This window comes from Hydra vulgaris, chromosome 15 (assembly GCF_038396675.1).
Source record: "Hydra vulgaris chromosome 15, alternate assembly HydraT2T_AEP".
Classification (NCBI taxonomy): domain Eukaryota; kingdom Metazoa; phylum Cnidaria; class Hydrozoa; order Anthoathecata; family Hydridae; genus Hydra; species Hydra vulgaris.
In genome coordinates, this window is record NC_088934.1 from 11,640,001 (window position 1) to 11,656,412 (window position 16,412).

Here is a 16,412-nt window from a genome sequence, read left to right on the forward strand (position 1 = left end):
TACCGCACACAATTTATTAAATCTAAAAACCACCATCTTACTGGATGTTTTGGATCCAACAAATCAAAAAAAGAAAAAAAGAAAAAAAAATGCTTCTCCCCCCCTCCCCCCACCCCTACCATAACTAGATGATCTGGATCCGCTCCTAGTAAATTATAGATAATATCTGCTTATAACCTTATTATGGTCATAAGCGCTTGCAGGATTTTATGATGTTTCAGATACTTTTTGTCTCAGGACACTTTCACACATTGTGCAAACTCCAAACTTAAGTGTGTTCATACTTATGCCAAATGAAAAAAACAAAAGGTCTCTTATAGACTGAACAACAGTGTTGTTAACAACAACAACAACAACAACAACAACAACAACAAATAAACAAATAGAAAAAATATATATTTACCTCCATAAGGAATAGTAAACAAACAAAATATTGCTTTTATATAATACATTTTTTCCAAAGTATTACATCACTTTTAAAAATATTAGAACTTGCTTAAGTAAAAGATTTTGATGTTTTCTTTTGTTAGTCATTTCAAGAGTAGTTGTGTTATTTTATTCACTTTAAAAAACTAAATGATAATCCTGCTTTATAATTGTATTTATACAAAATAAGTTTTAAAAGTATTATCTGACGCATCCTGTGATTCGTACTTATGACTAAATGCTACTTACTATATCGTTTTAAATACTTATATATACGTACATACCTAAGTATATATACATATATATATATATATATATATATATATATATATATATATATATATATATATATATATATATATATATATATATATATATATATATATATATATATATATATATTACAGATCTCATTTTTAAGTCTATGAGCCCTAACTAAAGTTATTTTAACTTTTAAGCTGTTTCCAATATATCTAAAGTAAAAGTTTGGAAAATGTTTCAGCATTATTTTCATTTTTTTGTTTTTTAATTATATTAATTAGTCGTTTTCTAAAAAAGTAGCACATAAAAACGCAAGCCAGAAAATTAACAACAGCAGATGGTGAATCGGAATTAAATTTATGAAACTCTAAAGTTATGTTCGGAAAATAAAACCACTATTATTTTATCTTTTAAAAGTAGCTATTTGCTAATAATAAATTAGCGTAATATTTTAGGAAGCAGGAAAAAATCCGCCTGAGAAAAAATCTTCCCGGAAAAAATTCCACAGGATTTTTTTTTACAGCGCATAAAATAAACGATATATCAATATGATAAATATACATATTATACATATTATAATACAAACAGAACCTTAATCTTTCATTTTTCATAAATCGACTGACAAATAGAAAGAACATACAAGAAGTGTACATACATCGACTGACAAATAGGTAGAAAATGCAAGGAGTATGCATTGAATGATAACTATGTAGAACATGTAAGGTGTACCGCTATATTGACTGAGGGTTTCGGTTTGGGCAGGCAATCTATCAATTTTAAAACAATATCTTGTAAAGAATTTTATGTTTTGTTGGGGATTTCTTTTCTAACTATTATAATACATCATAATGCCATCTCAAAATCTTTCATATAAAACATTGGTTTAACTTTGTATGCACTAGAACTGTTCTCAACGCTACTAATGTACAATTTAAGAAATGCAATCAATTTCTGATAACTCAAACCTCCAAGGGACCACGAAAAATGGTCATTCCCACATTCCCTCTTTCCCCTACCCTCTCCTCCTGCCCTCACCAAAAATCCTGGATCCGTCACTAAAAGAGGTTACGTTTTATATTCACATAGTACTGAGTGTACAAGCATGAATAGATAACATCGAGAAATATAGCAACACAATGGCTTTCTTATTAACTGATAATATAATTGCGACTAAAAACTTTTTAAACGGTCTTTTATTAAGTTATGTTTTGATTTTAAATATACTATTATTATATTTAGATTATAATATATACTTTTAATATATTTATATTATATATACTTTTATTAAGTTATTATTATTGTATTCATAAAATAATTGCTTTTTTAAAGGTATTTTATTATGATTTATTTTGTAACAGTAATATTATTACCATTATTTTACATCTAATAACGATCAATTCTATTCAGAACTAAATACAACGAACAAATATAGAAGATATTAGGCCATTGTTATTTTTGTTTTATTTAGAATGACGTTTTTAAAAAAGATAAAGTTATTTTGATTTAATAATAATATAGTAATAATACCTTATTATTAGTTGTGGCATTTAATTTAAAAATCGATTGTATAGTACAATAACAGAAGATGAGGCTGTAACAGCTATATCAAGTAATAAAAAATTTGTTTTATTTAATGTTATGTGATAGGTAGTTTTTGCAATAGTTTGAATTTTCTTTTTTGTTACACGAAAATTTCGAGTTAACCGAAAAAGGTTGCTGAATTGGATCGACAAAATGGTTTGACTAATATAAACGCACGTTTATAAAAAGTTCGAGTTATGCTAGGTTCGATATCCGGAAAATTTTAGTAGTAATCAATTAAACGATTTCAACGAACTAAATAAATCAGTTCGAGATAACAAAAGTTTTAGTTACCGGGAATTAACTGTAAAGTATTTCTTGGTTGAGGAATATGTATAATTGAGTTTTTTTAGCGCAACTGAAAACAAAAAATCTAAAATAAAACTATTAAGTAAACTTCCACCCTGCTTTATCACCACTGCTTTACCACCACCTTCTTTACGACTCTTCGTTCTACGATGATGGCTATTAGTTTAGAATCAGATCTCTCAATTACGTGTGTTTATATAAAGAAGTTTTTTTAAAACTAAATCATGGAAAAGTTTTGCTCCTATACTTGTATCTTAATAAAATTATGGAATTAATTAATGCATTTTAAACTTTAATAAAAGTATTCTGGAGTCTTTATTGATGAAACACTGTGTAAAATGAAAAAAAAAATATGTTAAGTGATTTTTTACTAATTTATAATTGCTCTGTACTTTTAAGAACATTGAGCACTCTGTTTTGTAGAATACATTTTAAAGTTGTTTAAATATATATTAGGCTCCTTATTAACATTTGTTGAGCACTCTTCACTGTATTTTAACATTCCGTGTAAATAATTCCTTTTAAAGTACAAATCATAAAGTAATCAAGTAAAGTTAGCTTTACTTGGTTTACAACAGGGGTTCCCAACCCCGTGCCGGTGGACACTATGGCGACGGCGGAACAACTCGTATGTGCGCGCCACTATTAGACAATAAAAGATTTTTTTCATAAACGTTTATTATAAAATGTGGATTATTTTTATTTATTTGTTAGAGTTTTAATTTTTTTGAATGTCTAGATTTAGTAAACACGTTCATAAGTTTGCGATATTGCAGTTCAATAGGCCGGGTGAATAAAAATAAACAAATTGCGTTTACTCAGCATTTTTGGAGTAATTGCTCAGCTTTAGAAGAATAAAAAATTGAGCGCTTTTGCTAAAATTTTTATTCACGTAAAGCTGAGCAATTACTCAACGTTTTTGGAGTAAACTGCTCATCTTTACGTTAATAAAAATTTGAACAAAATTGCTCAAGTTTTGAATGTGAATGTCTGAAAGTGTCGTTTAACAATATGTTTTTTTGGCACTGCAATACTACTACCACACAATAAAAAAAAGCACTTACTTATCAAATTAACGAAACAATACAGTTCATCCAAGTTTGTGTCAAATTTATTAGTTTGTTGCCTTTTACTCGGTCCACTCATTTAAAAAAAATAAAAAGTAAATAGGACTTAAAAAATAAAAAGTTAAAAGACCGGGTGAACAAAAATGGCTATTGCTTTTACTCAGCGTTTTTGGAGTAATTGCTCAACTTTACGTGAATAAAAATTTGAGCAATTTTTTGCAAAAGTTCTGAGATTCACAAAAAGAGGACTTTTGGAATACAGTGGATAAAGAAAAAATCCTATTTTTGAAAAAAGCGGCATATAAAATTGAATGATTTTTTAGTTTGATATATTTATGTGAATCATTGTTTTCAAACTTGAACTTAATGAAATCGAGATACAGATCTTGACTTACCGATAAGGATCTTTATGATTGTTTTCAACAGGATTACCATCACACTCACTTAATTATGAGGCACTGGCCAATGATATGTAATTCCAATTGACACATTGATTTTTTTTTTTTAAATAAAATTTTTTCTTAAATTGCGTTTTTCGTATACTTTATTTACGTTATGTAAATACATTTCTCTGTGTGTATGCAATTTGAATTATAAATTTTATTTTATTTGTTTACTATTTATTAATAAATTATAAATATAAGAAAATAAACTATGGAAAAATGAGAAATTATGGAAGGAGTTTGTTGATTAAAAACAGGTGGTGCCCGCCACCTTACTGATATTTTAGAATGTGCTCTAGAGTACAAAAAGGTTGCGAACCCCAGGTTTACAACAAATAGTAAAATAGAATGTAACAATTTCTCCCACAATTTAGATTTTACACTTTTGCAAATGCATCACTTGAACCTTTTGTTAAGTACTTAAACCTTTTGTTAAGTACTTAAACCTTTTGTTAAGTACTTAAACCTTTTGTTAAGTACTTAAACCTTTTGTTAAGTACTTAAACCTTTTGTTAAGTACTTAAACCTTTTGTTAAGTACTTAAGGTGGCACACAACTGAAAAAAAGCAAGTTTTTTGAAAAAAATCAATTTTTAGATTTTTGGGTATTTTGATTCTATAACCATTCCTTGAACATATAAAAAAAAAATTAGTCTCAAAAATGATATAAAAGTTGATTTAATATCATTTTAGTAGATGACACTTGAAAATAAATTCCCTAACAACGCCTTAGCAACCATCAGTCATAGGAGTTTTTCTGAATTCAAAACAGTAAAACACCATCACAAACTTGGTTTTAATTTGTTATACGCAGACTCTTGTTAGTTTTCAGTTTTAAAAGTCATAATTCAAAATTTTATTTACGAACAAGAGTGTTTTTAATCTGTTAATGTTAGTCTTTTATACTGTAACTTTTCTCTCATTTTATACCAAATAATTTAAAAATTGATTTCAATTTAGTTGGAATAAAGTTGTTTTTAAATGAATAAACAAGGAAATAAAACTAAACAAAATTTATCAAGAAGGATAAAACGAAAATGGAATGGTGTTGTTGGAAATAAAAAATCATCTTCTTCTTACATCTTATCATCGACGATGACATCGTCCACAACTCAAGCAGCAAGTAGCTGTTCTAGTGAAAGGAAAATCAAACCCAACTACTCGAATACATTTGATTCTGGAAAAGATAACTATTTTGTTTTTATTAATTTTTCAATTCTTAAAGAACTTATAGCTAAAACTGCATGCAACAACTGCTTTCAGCCATTACTTTTAACAGATGTTGATTCCAGTAGAAAAGGATTTGCACATTTGTTTCAATTAAAATGTGAACACTGTGATTATGTTAAAAGATTTAATTCATCAAACAAATCAATAAATGCTAAATTTGATGCAGTAACAGCTAACTCACCATATGATGTTAATATTCGTGCAATAATAGCTTTTCGAGAAGTAGGCTGTGGTTATGGAGCTATAAAAACATTTTCATCTTGCATGAACTTAAAATGTATATCTGAAAATGGATTTCAAAAATTAAACAAAACTATTATGGTAGCTTATAAAAGTGCTTCAGAGAAAAGTATGTTATTAGCGACTAAGGACTCTAAAAAAGTTGACATTGCTCAGGATATACCATGTGTAAGAGTTTCAATTGATGGTACATGGCAGAAACGCGGTCACAATTCATTGCACGGTGTAGTTACTGCGATTTCTGGGGATAAATGCATTGGTATTGAAGTTTTGTCTAAGTACTGCATGGGCTGTAAAATGTGGAACAGTAAAAAAGGAACTCCAGAATATCAGTGTTGGATAATTGATCATCAATGTGAAATAAATCACAAATCTTCGTCTGGAAGTATGGAGTCTGCAGGAGCAGTAACAATTTTTAATCGCTCGGTTAAAAAAAATAATCTAATTTATAAAGAGTTTCTAGGTGATGGAGACACTTCTTCATTCAAAGATGTCAAAAACTCAAACCCTTACCAGGATTTTGACATCACTCCAATAAAACTTGAATGTGTAGGTCATGTGCAAAAAAGATTGGGTACACGACTTAGAAATTTAGTCAAAGCACACAAAGGCACTAAAACACCTTTATCAGGTAGAGGTAACCTAACAGAAAAATGTATAAATTCTATGCAAAACTATTATGGCATGGCCATTCGTCAAAATGTCAACAACTTGTATGCTATGAAAAAGGCAGTTTATGCTATTTTATTTCATTTTACCAACTTTGAAAACCAGCAAATGCAACATCAGTTTTGCCCAAGAGGATTGGCAAGTTGGTGCAAATATTGGGCTCTAAATAATACAAATTACAAATCAAAATCATGTATACCTATCTGGATTAAGAATCTTATTTTACCAATCATCAAGGATCTTCAGGCTGATGATCTTCTAATTAAATGTTTGCATGGAACGACGCAAAATGCCAATGAAGCATTAAATTCTATTATATGGTCTCGCGTACCAAAGCACACATTTGTTAGTAAGTCTACAATTGAAATGGGAACATACTCAGCAGTGCTGCATTATAATGATGGTGCTAATGGTGTATTAGAAGTTTTAAAATACTTTGGCTTGAGTGGAATTGTTACATTAGCTTCGTCAAGTAAAGTTGACAAAACCAGAATTCGACATATGAAGTCAAAGTCAACGGATAAAAGTAAAATGCAGAGAAAAAAAATAAGAGCAGTTAAAAAAGGTTTCATAGACGATCAGCAAATAAAAGAAACAACTGATAGTTACATCTCTGGTGGATTTTGATAATTTTTATGTTGTTATATATTTTTTTCTTATTTTTGCTTTTTTCTCAATATGTATTTTTTTAAACTTTGAAACACATTTTCTCATTAACAAAACAGAATTACATAATACAATTTTCAGGATTTGTTTATCATAATATAATACTTCATTTAACCCTCAGAATTTTCATAAAAAGTTATAGAAAGTGAAATATTGATGTTTATAGTGCTGAATTTATTGATATTTCATATATATATTAGGTGATTTTGTTAGAAATGCAATATTTCATGAAATAATTTAAATTATAAAAATTCCCACGGTCAAACAGGGTGAAATATGATTAGGAAGCTATGTTCAAAATTTTAGTTTCAGTAGTTGAGGCAAAATTAAGTTATTAGGTTTTGAAGATTTACTAAAAACACATGTTTTACAACCCATTTTTGGCCATTATGGATAATAAAATTAATTAAAAAAAAAAATTATCTGTTTTTTATTTTATTTTAATATAAAATAATTGTCATTAAAAAAAAAAAAATCAAAATTTTGATTATTTACAAAAAAACTTGTTTTCAGTTGTGTGCCACCTTAAACCTCTTGTTAAGTACTTAAACCTTTTGTTAAGTACTTAAACCTTTTGTTAAGTACTTAAACCTTTTGTTAAGTACTTAAACCTTTTGTTAAGTACTTAAACCTTTTGTTAAGTACTTAGTTACATTAAAAAAACTTACAACGTAATTTTTGTCAAGTGCTCTTGTACAGTTCCGTTATAAAAAATAATTTATATCAAAATTTTTAATAACAGTACTAATTATTAAGGCTGTATAGTAGCCATTGCTAAGCTCATCTATACCGTTACTAGGGTAATGCTTTAGTAATAATTTGGCAAAATGAGGCTGTTTCTAAATCTACTGTAGGCTTTTTATAACTGAGCACAAAGACTTTTTTTTCAGATATTGGAAGATGACTAAAAACTGTGAAGTTACTCGAGTTGAATGCAGTCATTTCTGCAGAAATTGCAACTCAGATCCTAAACTGTCTTAATTGGCATGGGTTTTTGGATTTCTATGCATCCGAAAACTTACTAGGATTCTGCAATGACGGTGTTTTTGTTATGACTGGGTCAAATAATGTCTTCAAATAATTGAAGCAGGAGTTTCCTCGGCTTATTGTATATCATTGCTTTAATTATCATCGCTATAAGCGATGACTTTTTATGTTTTGTACAACACTCAGTCAAAATTCAAGAGAGAACTTTTCTGAAGCATTTGGCAAGTTTTCAGAACACGATGCCTTACCATTCCGGTTGCCTTACCATTCCGAACTGTAAAAAAAAATTCGCACAAACCTTTACATTTGAATTTCATAAATGCTTCAATTGATTTAACACGGGACTCAAAAGAGAGAGAGCCAAATTTAAAAGCCTAGCACAGAAACTTGCGAGCGTTTTATTTCTTAAAAGTATGGCATTATTTTTTGATGCATTGAACGAAATCAAATCAACTTCAGAAATTCTACAATTAAAAGATGCCAAAATTGCCAAAGCATATATCTTTTGTTTCATATTTATTTTTGAAGGGAAAAAATTCTAAGGAGGTACCAAGCTTTCTGAAGTCAAACTGGCTATTGAAAATGGTATTTTCCAAGATGTGTAAGATGTGCCTTCTGATAATTCACTTGAAAAATGATATTTCCACTATAAGTGAATATATCAGAAGACAGAAATTAACCTTTGATTTATTAGGCTACCCTCTATCAGAAACTGCTAATAAGTTTTAAGTCACTTAGATTACAAAGGTTAAAAAGTCTGTTTTTTTTTATCAATGATCATACCAGTGAAAAATGAAGAATTTGAAAGGGGCTCCTCAATAATGAGTATAACCTATACAGATGTGCAAAACCTATTGCCTGTAAAACATACATCAGCAATGATGTTTATCAGCATTGAAGTTTCTCCACTAAGAGAATTTCAATCAAATGATCTTACAAAAGAATAAGTGAATGTTAGTAGCGAACATCTGATTGCGAGTAGGGACAATGTATAAAAGAAAATGAACTAACTGGAATAAAATCAATTTGGAAAATGCTATAGTGTTTCAAAATATTCATAACACTTTGAAAACACTCTTGTACTGAATATTTGTTTAATATTGAACATTGCTATTTCTTATACTATTATTATAATTATAATATATATATATACATATATATACAAGGGTGGCCAAAAATTAAAGACCACTCTTTTTTTTTTCAAAATTTATTTTTAACCTTAGTATAATTTTATTTTAGAAAAAGGTATCAAAAAAAGAAAAACATTTTTAGAAAGAATTTTTATTGTATTTTATATTTATTATAAAAGAATTTATAATTTTTTTACAAAATAATGTTAAAAAATTAAAAAACTGACTAGTAAAAAATATAAATGGGAAAAAAAATTGGACAAAATTTTAAGACCAGTTTCAAAAATATTTCAAAAAGCAATAAAAAATAATTTAGAAACGTGTTGTTCCTCCATTTGTTTTCAAGCACTCTTATACTCGTTCTGGCATTGAATTCATTAAAGTTTTGATTACTTCATCAGGCACATTTTTCAAATGATGAGAGATAGAAGATTTCAAATCTTCCAAATTGTAAAGTTGTTCTTTGCCAAGCTTGTGATCAAGCCACAACCATAAATTCTCTATTGGATTTAGGTCTGGACTATTGGCACGCCATGGAATCACTTGAATTTTATTAGAATTGAACCAATCGCTAACAACATGCGCTTTATGACACGGCGCATTATCTTGCTGGAAAATAAATCCATCTTGCAACTGCCATAAATTAATGCTAGGAATAAGCGAGTTTTCAAAAATTTCGATGTACCTCTCTTTGTTGAGTCTACCATCGAATAAATGAAAAATGCCAACTCCACAGGCACTCATACAGGCCCAAATGCCTATTGAACCACTGCCTTGTTTTGTTCGTTTCAAAATTTATGATTCATTGAACCGTTCGCTTGGAAGTCTACGCAACATTACGCGACCTTTTCTGTTGTCTACCTCAACGCTCATTTCATCACTAAAGACCACACGGCTCCACTGATCTGTTGACCAATTTTTATGTAGTTTGCACCACTCTTTCCTGGCAAATTTTTGTTTTTTATTTAAGCGTGGTTTTTTAGCCACTGTTAACTTGTGATCACCGCCGGAGGCGGAGAGTATTTGCACTGATACATCGTGGCTGGACCATCGATCAATGGAAACAGGTTCTCTGGAGTGATGAGAGCAGTTTTCAAGTGTTTAGTGTTGGGAAGAGAGTTTTAGTGAGGAGAAGAGTGGGTGAAAGATACCACAGCAGTTGCATTAATGCTACAGTGAAGCACGGAGGAGGGTCTATCATGGTTTGGGGTTGCATGTTATGGTCCGGGATAGGTCAGTTGTACCGCTGTGTAGGTGCAATGAACCAGGACCAGTACATTGGAATCCTAAGAGATCACATGCTCCTTTCAGCTGGTGCTTTATTTGGCAGACAAGGTGAGTTTGTCTTTCAGCAGGACAACGCACCCTGTTACAAAGCTAAGCGGGTATGTGATTTCTTAACCTCCAAACGTGTACGAGTCTTGGAGTGGCCTCCTCAGAGCCCTGACCTCAATCCCATTGAATATCTGTGGGAGATTATCTTTCGAAAGCTACAGGTATCCAAACCCACTGGTTTGGAAGATTTGTTGAGGTGTTTGAATGAAGCGTGGGAAAGCATCACCCCAGAAACCTTACATTCATTGGTCGAGTCCATACCACGGCGTATCATGCATGTCCTCAAAGCCGAATGCGGTCATATAAAATATTAAACATATCATTATTTTTAAGACATTTATATTTCATGTTGCTAACATTTGGGACAGTTATTAGTGTTTTTTAAATAAAATTTATATGTGTAAATGGTAAAAAAGTGTTATTTTTCAGTTGGGTGCATGACTTTTTGCCGCCAATGCATATATATATATATATATATAATAGAACATATCCTATTACAAGTCATGGGGAAAAAAATGCAGACCTATATTGACACAGAAAGAGAAGAAAGTTGTATCAAAAGCAGTTCTTTGAACTGCAAGGTAATTAAAGGTCCTTCAAAAAAATTTAGTTCAAAAAGTTTTATCTGCTTTTATTTAATAGCCTGGATGTGTTTAAGGATCACTAGTTTGTACCAAGTCAGTCATTAAACAGGTTTTAGAATTTCATCAGCACGTCCGAGTTATAGGGAACAAAGTCCCATATTACCAGCATAAGTGTTACAGTGGAATACTGTTTTGGAATTTTAAAAAAAGATTTGCTTGCCTTAGTATCCATTTACAAATAAAACCAAAAAATTTTAGAGACATTATTATATTTTACTTTGCTTCTCAACATTGCCCTTCTACGAAATGATCTTTGGGTGTACGATAAAATATATAATTATAATGAGGTAAATTGGAAGCATCTACGGATAAACAAAAAGAAATCAAAATAGTGAAATATTTAATTTATCAAAGAATGAAAACATAAATAATCGAAAGAACTAACAAAAAAATCTATTTTTTTTTGATAGTAAGTAAATAAAGAACTCAGTCTGAAAAAAAGGTATTATTTTGTGAAATAAAAATAACATTCAAAAACACAATGCTCTAAATAAATAATCTTTAAAACTGTGTTTATTAAAGTCAGTGTAATAGTATGTAACATAGTCAATATCTTTTGAAAATTATCATTATAATGTCATGTTATTTTGTTACTTTGGTTTTTCTAGTACTTTAAATTTTCTGAGATTTTCAAAAGACCTTACTTTAAATATGATATTCAGTGACTCATTTGATACACGTATATATTGTAATTGATATTGTAAAGTGCTATATGTAAAGAACCACCTAAGAACACCTCTTTACCCCTCTGCCAATATTCACACTAAATAGCTTGGCTCTAATGCCACTGACTCTGCTGGCACTAAAGTCAATAACTTCTGCAATTCTCAATCTCTTACTCAGATAGTTAACTTAACAGATAGTGTGACTCGTTTTCCTGACAACCCTAATCATTTACTTTGACTCCTTGATTTATGTCTGGTCTCTGATCCTAGCTTGTGTTCAATTTCTCCTTTTTTTTCCATTAGGTGGTTCTGAACATGCAATGATGTCTTTAAATCTTTACATCTCGTATCTCGTACATCCTTTTCGGACTCACCCTATTATTACACTACTTACTGCAACCCTTAAGCTGACTGGGATTCTTTTCATGATTTTCTTTGTGACGGTCTCTGGGTTGATGTCTTTTCTCTCTCAGCTGAAAGATGCGCCTCCTACGTTCCCTCCTGGATTCAGGTCAAAATGGATGCTTTTATTCCATTTTGTTGGTTCTATATTAAGCCTCATTCTACTCTATGGTTTTCACCCTCTTGTGCAGCTTCTATATCTAATCGTAATCATTTTTTTCATCTTTTTCAAAAGAACAACTCTCTTGAGAACAAACGGCTATTTATTATTGCAAGAAATTGATTTAAAAAGGTGCTGTAGATGATGATGCTAAAGCTTCATTATTCTCAGTTTACTAAATCTCTTATTTTTTCTCAAAAGGAAAATCTTTAACAGCGTCATTAACAAAGATAGATCTAACATTTCATCTCTCATTCTGATCTTATTACCTCTCCCAAAGTTAAGCAAAACTATTTGCAAAGAAATTTTCTTCTAATTCCCTCGAATCTTATGGCTGTTCTCTTCCTTCCAATCCAATTAAACAGGTTAATCTATTGTTTGACATTCAAATCACTACAGCTTCCGTAGCTAAAGTCATATCTCGATAAAACTCTTCTACGGCTCGTGGTCCAGACAACATTCCTGTCATAGTCTAACAAAATTATTCTCCAGAACTCGTTTCAATTCTCTCTAAACTATTTAATAAGTGCTTGACTGAAACCATGGCTTGTTTCCCTGTCTGTTAAAAAATGGCATTTGTTGTTACAATTTTCAAAACCCCAGTGAACATTCTGGCCTCTCCAGTTATTGTCTGATCATTTTTTTTTCTGTTATTTGAGTCTTTGATAAACAAATTTCTCTTATCTCTACTTGAGTAAAATAACTTATTTTCAAACATACAATACGGTTTTTGACCCTCTCGCTCTACGGCTGACTTGCCAACTGCTGTGACTCAAAAAAAATTTCGTGCATTAGACGGAGGTGGAGAGGCAAGGACTACTGCTCTTGATATATTTAAGACTTACAACAAAGTTTGGCATGCTGGTCTTCTCTATAAGCTCATTTTATATGGTATCTGGTAAAGTTTTTGAGATTGTCAAATTGTTTTTTCTAACCAGTTTATTAAAGTCATCTTCGATGGCCAACACTCTTCTTTATTTCCAGCAACTTCTGATGTTCTTTCCTTGGTTATACTTTGTTTCTTATCTACATTAATGATCTTCCCGACAACCTTACATCGAAAGTAACTCTTTTTCTCGAAGTCTTTCTTTTTCGATTGCTTAGAACTGGCAGCCGATCTTGAATCTGATCTCACCTCTGTAACAGATTGGGGCTCACAGTGGCTTGTAAGCTTCAGCTTCAACAAAACTCAGTTATTTACTGCAAACAACTAACGCAGTATTGTTGACATTTCTATATTAATCTAGAGTCCTCTTCTTTATATCTTCTTGGATTATCTTTATCTTTTTGAAAAATTATTAAATCTGCTAAGGTTGCTTCTCTTTATCGTGCTTGTTATTTTCTCTCTCCGGATTCCATTCTCTACCTTTACAAATCTCTTATTCTTTCCAATATGGAATACTGTTGTCATATTTGACTGGTTCTTCTCATGATGCTCTTTCTCATCTAGACAAAGTCCAAAAATGCATTGTAAACGCAGTTGGACCCGCTCTGTTTGATAAGCTTGAGCCTCTTTCCCATCGTCGTAAAGTTGGATCTCATTCTTTTTTCTACAAATACTATCATGGTTGCTGCTCAAAGGAGCTTTCGTTTCTAGTTCCATCAACTAAAACTCTTTCTAGTCTGACTCGTCATTCATCAAAGTCTCATTCTCTTACTGTATCTGTCCCTGCATGCTCCAAAAACTTTTATTCGTATAGTTTTTTTTCCCGCACCTCAAATCTCTGAAATTCTCTTCCACCTTCATGATTTCCTGACTCATAAAGCCTTCAACTTTGTAAGTCTTCTGCCAACCATTGCCTTGCTATAACTTATTTTTTTTAGTAATTCCTAACTTAATAGTGGTTGCTGGCAGCCTTTTTGGGAGTGAATCAAAATAAACAAAACAAAAAAAAATACAAACTCTAATATTTCATTATCTCCATAAATGCTAAAATAGAATTAAATATTTTTGTAACAACATTTGCAGAATACTATATTATTGACCTGTTATATTATTATTTTTATTATTATTATTAGAGTATTAAAGTTTGATTAAGGTTTGCTAGTCTTCTTTTCCTTTCTTTTCTAAAATTCAAAAAATAAATTGTTTAAATTATTAACCTAACAAGTGCAAAGAACTTTTGCTCTAATTCATATATTAAATATTTAAATATACATATGACCACACTCTTCCTGTCATATCAATAATACAATCCCACGGTTAAACATTCAAACCATTCCTGCTTCTGTTAGTAAAGTTATTTCTCACTAATATTCTTCCAAAGCTTGTTGTCTAGACAACATTTCCATTGTAATTCTAAAGATGTGTTTCCGAAACTCTCTTCATTTCTCTCTATTTAACAACCATTTAACTAAATCTAGCTTTCCTACCTGATGAAAAATAGTTTCAATTCTTGGAAAACTTTGAAGATCGTTTTGACCCTTTAACTATTGCCCGATTAGTCTTATTATTTTTATGAGCACAGTGTTAGAATTTTTAATTAAATAACTTTTAAAATTTTGAGAGAAACAGGTTACTCTATTACAACTAATACCAGAAGCGGATCCAGCGTCTTAGGTCAAATAAGAATGCTCTACCAAAAATGATTAAAGCCTGGAAAAAAAAAAGCTACAAAATTTTTTCTCCTTCTTCTGCCGTAAACGTGAGAGTCAAAAGTTAATATTTTTTTTACTATTCTTAACTAGGCTTACATTCATCAATAAATTTTAAGTTTCATATTATAACCTATCAGCGTTTAAAAATTATGATCAGATAAAATTCGCAACCTCCTCATGTTGAGGAGCAATTTTTTGCAAAGCATCCTTATTTGGCATAAGTATATAAGTATACATATACATTTTTGGAGTTTGTTTCATGTCTGGATGTTGGATATCTCAAAAAGAAAATATGCCATATTCGTCCTTGTATAGAATACTGTTATCATATTTGGTCTAATTTTTTAAAATAATTTTTTGTTAACTTATTTTGGTTTGCAGCTTTTTTTGAAGTAAATTTTTTTTTTTAATACAAATTTCAACAAGAAAAATAAATAATAAATCTTGTTGTTCAACATATATGCTTTGCATATATGTCGCGTAGCATATGTAATGATTTACCAATACCATTTGAATGTTAAGCAGCTGTTACGAAATAGTTGGAGCTTTGGACTAAATAGAAGGTAACACGAGCATGTTCAATTAAACAATGTTTTTTTATTAAATCACCTAGTTTTAATAAAAATAAATACCAAAGTAAAAATTGTTATTTTCGTAACATCTTTTAATATTATTTTGTAAGTTCAATATTTCAAAATATAAAAACTCAGATATATTATTTCAAAATATATAATTAAAAAACTCAGATATATTATTTCAAAATATATAATGTGCTTTATTCAAAAAGTTTTCCCTTGAAAAATACTTTGCCGTTATTGGTCGCAAAGTATTTTTTCTGCTTCCGCTTTTTAAGTCTGACTATCTCATTCGCGTTCTTGAAATTTTCAAGTTTCGTTTACGCATTTGCTCAAGGTTTTTTTTTAAGTCCTACTTGAATTTTGAGTTTATTTTGTCTCGCCTCGTTTAGTTAAAAAAGAATAAGATTCGTTGTTTCAATGTTATAAAATATGTTTATAAGCATAAACAAAGTAAACATAAAGCCTCTAATTTTAATTTACATAAATAAAAAATGTTAACACAAGCATAAATATATATGTGTGAGAGTGAGCTCGTGTACTTTTGAAATTTTTTTGATAAAAAGTATAAAAACATTAAAAAACTTTTTTAATTTTCTTAATATTTATAAAAAAAAAACTGTTTTCATTTTTACAATTAAATATTTTGTTTATTTCTGCAGGTTGATCAACTTGCATGCTTTATTATATAAAAATACGTTTCTATATGATATTAAAGCATACAAATAATCAAACAAGTCAAGTTATATTTAAAAGATTGCATTTTGCAAGTGCAATCCGAAAGATTATTTTCCACTTGGTACGTTTTAAACGAGATCGCCATTCTATAACGCATGTAATCTCAGACATAGTAGATTCAAAAAACTATTGATTAATTTTAAGTCATAAATCAAACCGCAACATCGAGCTGATTGCTATACCCATTATTTGTTACCCCTGTCTTTTTATCATCTAAAAAAATTATTAATTAATATAAATTAAAATTATTATGTTATTTGTTATTAATTATTATATAAATATAATAA

The 16,412-nt window shown here is 29.9% G+C and overlaps 1 protein-coding gene across 3 annotated transcripts in view; it reads right to left on the reverse strand.

Moving 5' to 3' along the window:
* Positions 1–15,802: 15,802 nt before the first annotated feature.
* The window catches only part of LOC136072083 (solute carrier family 22 member 15-like), a 68,973-nt gene continuing 68,363 nt past the window's right edge, over positions 15,803–16,412 (reverse strand). For all 3 annotated transcript variants that reach the window (XM_065820281.1, XM_065820279.1, XM_065820280.1), the window contains one exon: positions 15,803–16,338. In XM_065820281.1, coding sequence (XP_065676353.1) covers positions 16,277–16,338 — 62 coding nt within the window. In that variant the 3' untranslated portion in view covers positions 15,803–16,276. The remainder of the gene's footprint in view (positions 16,339–16,412) is intronic.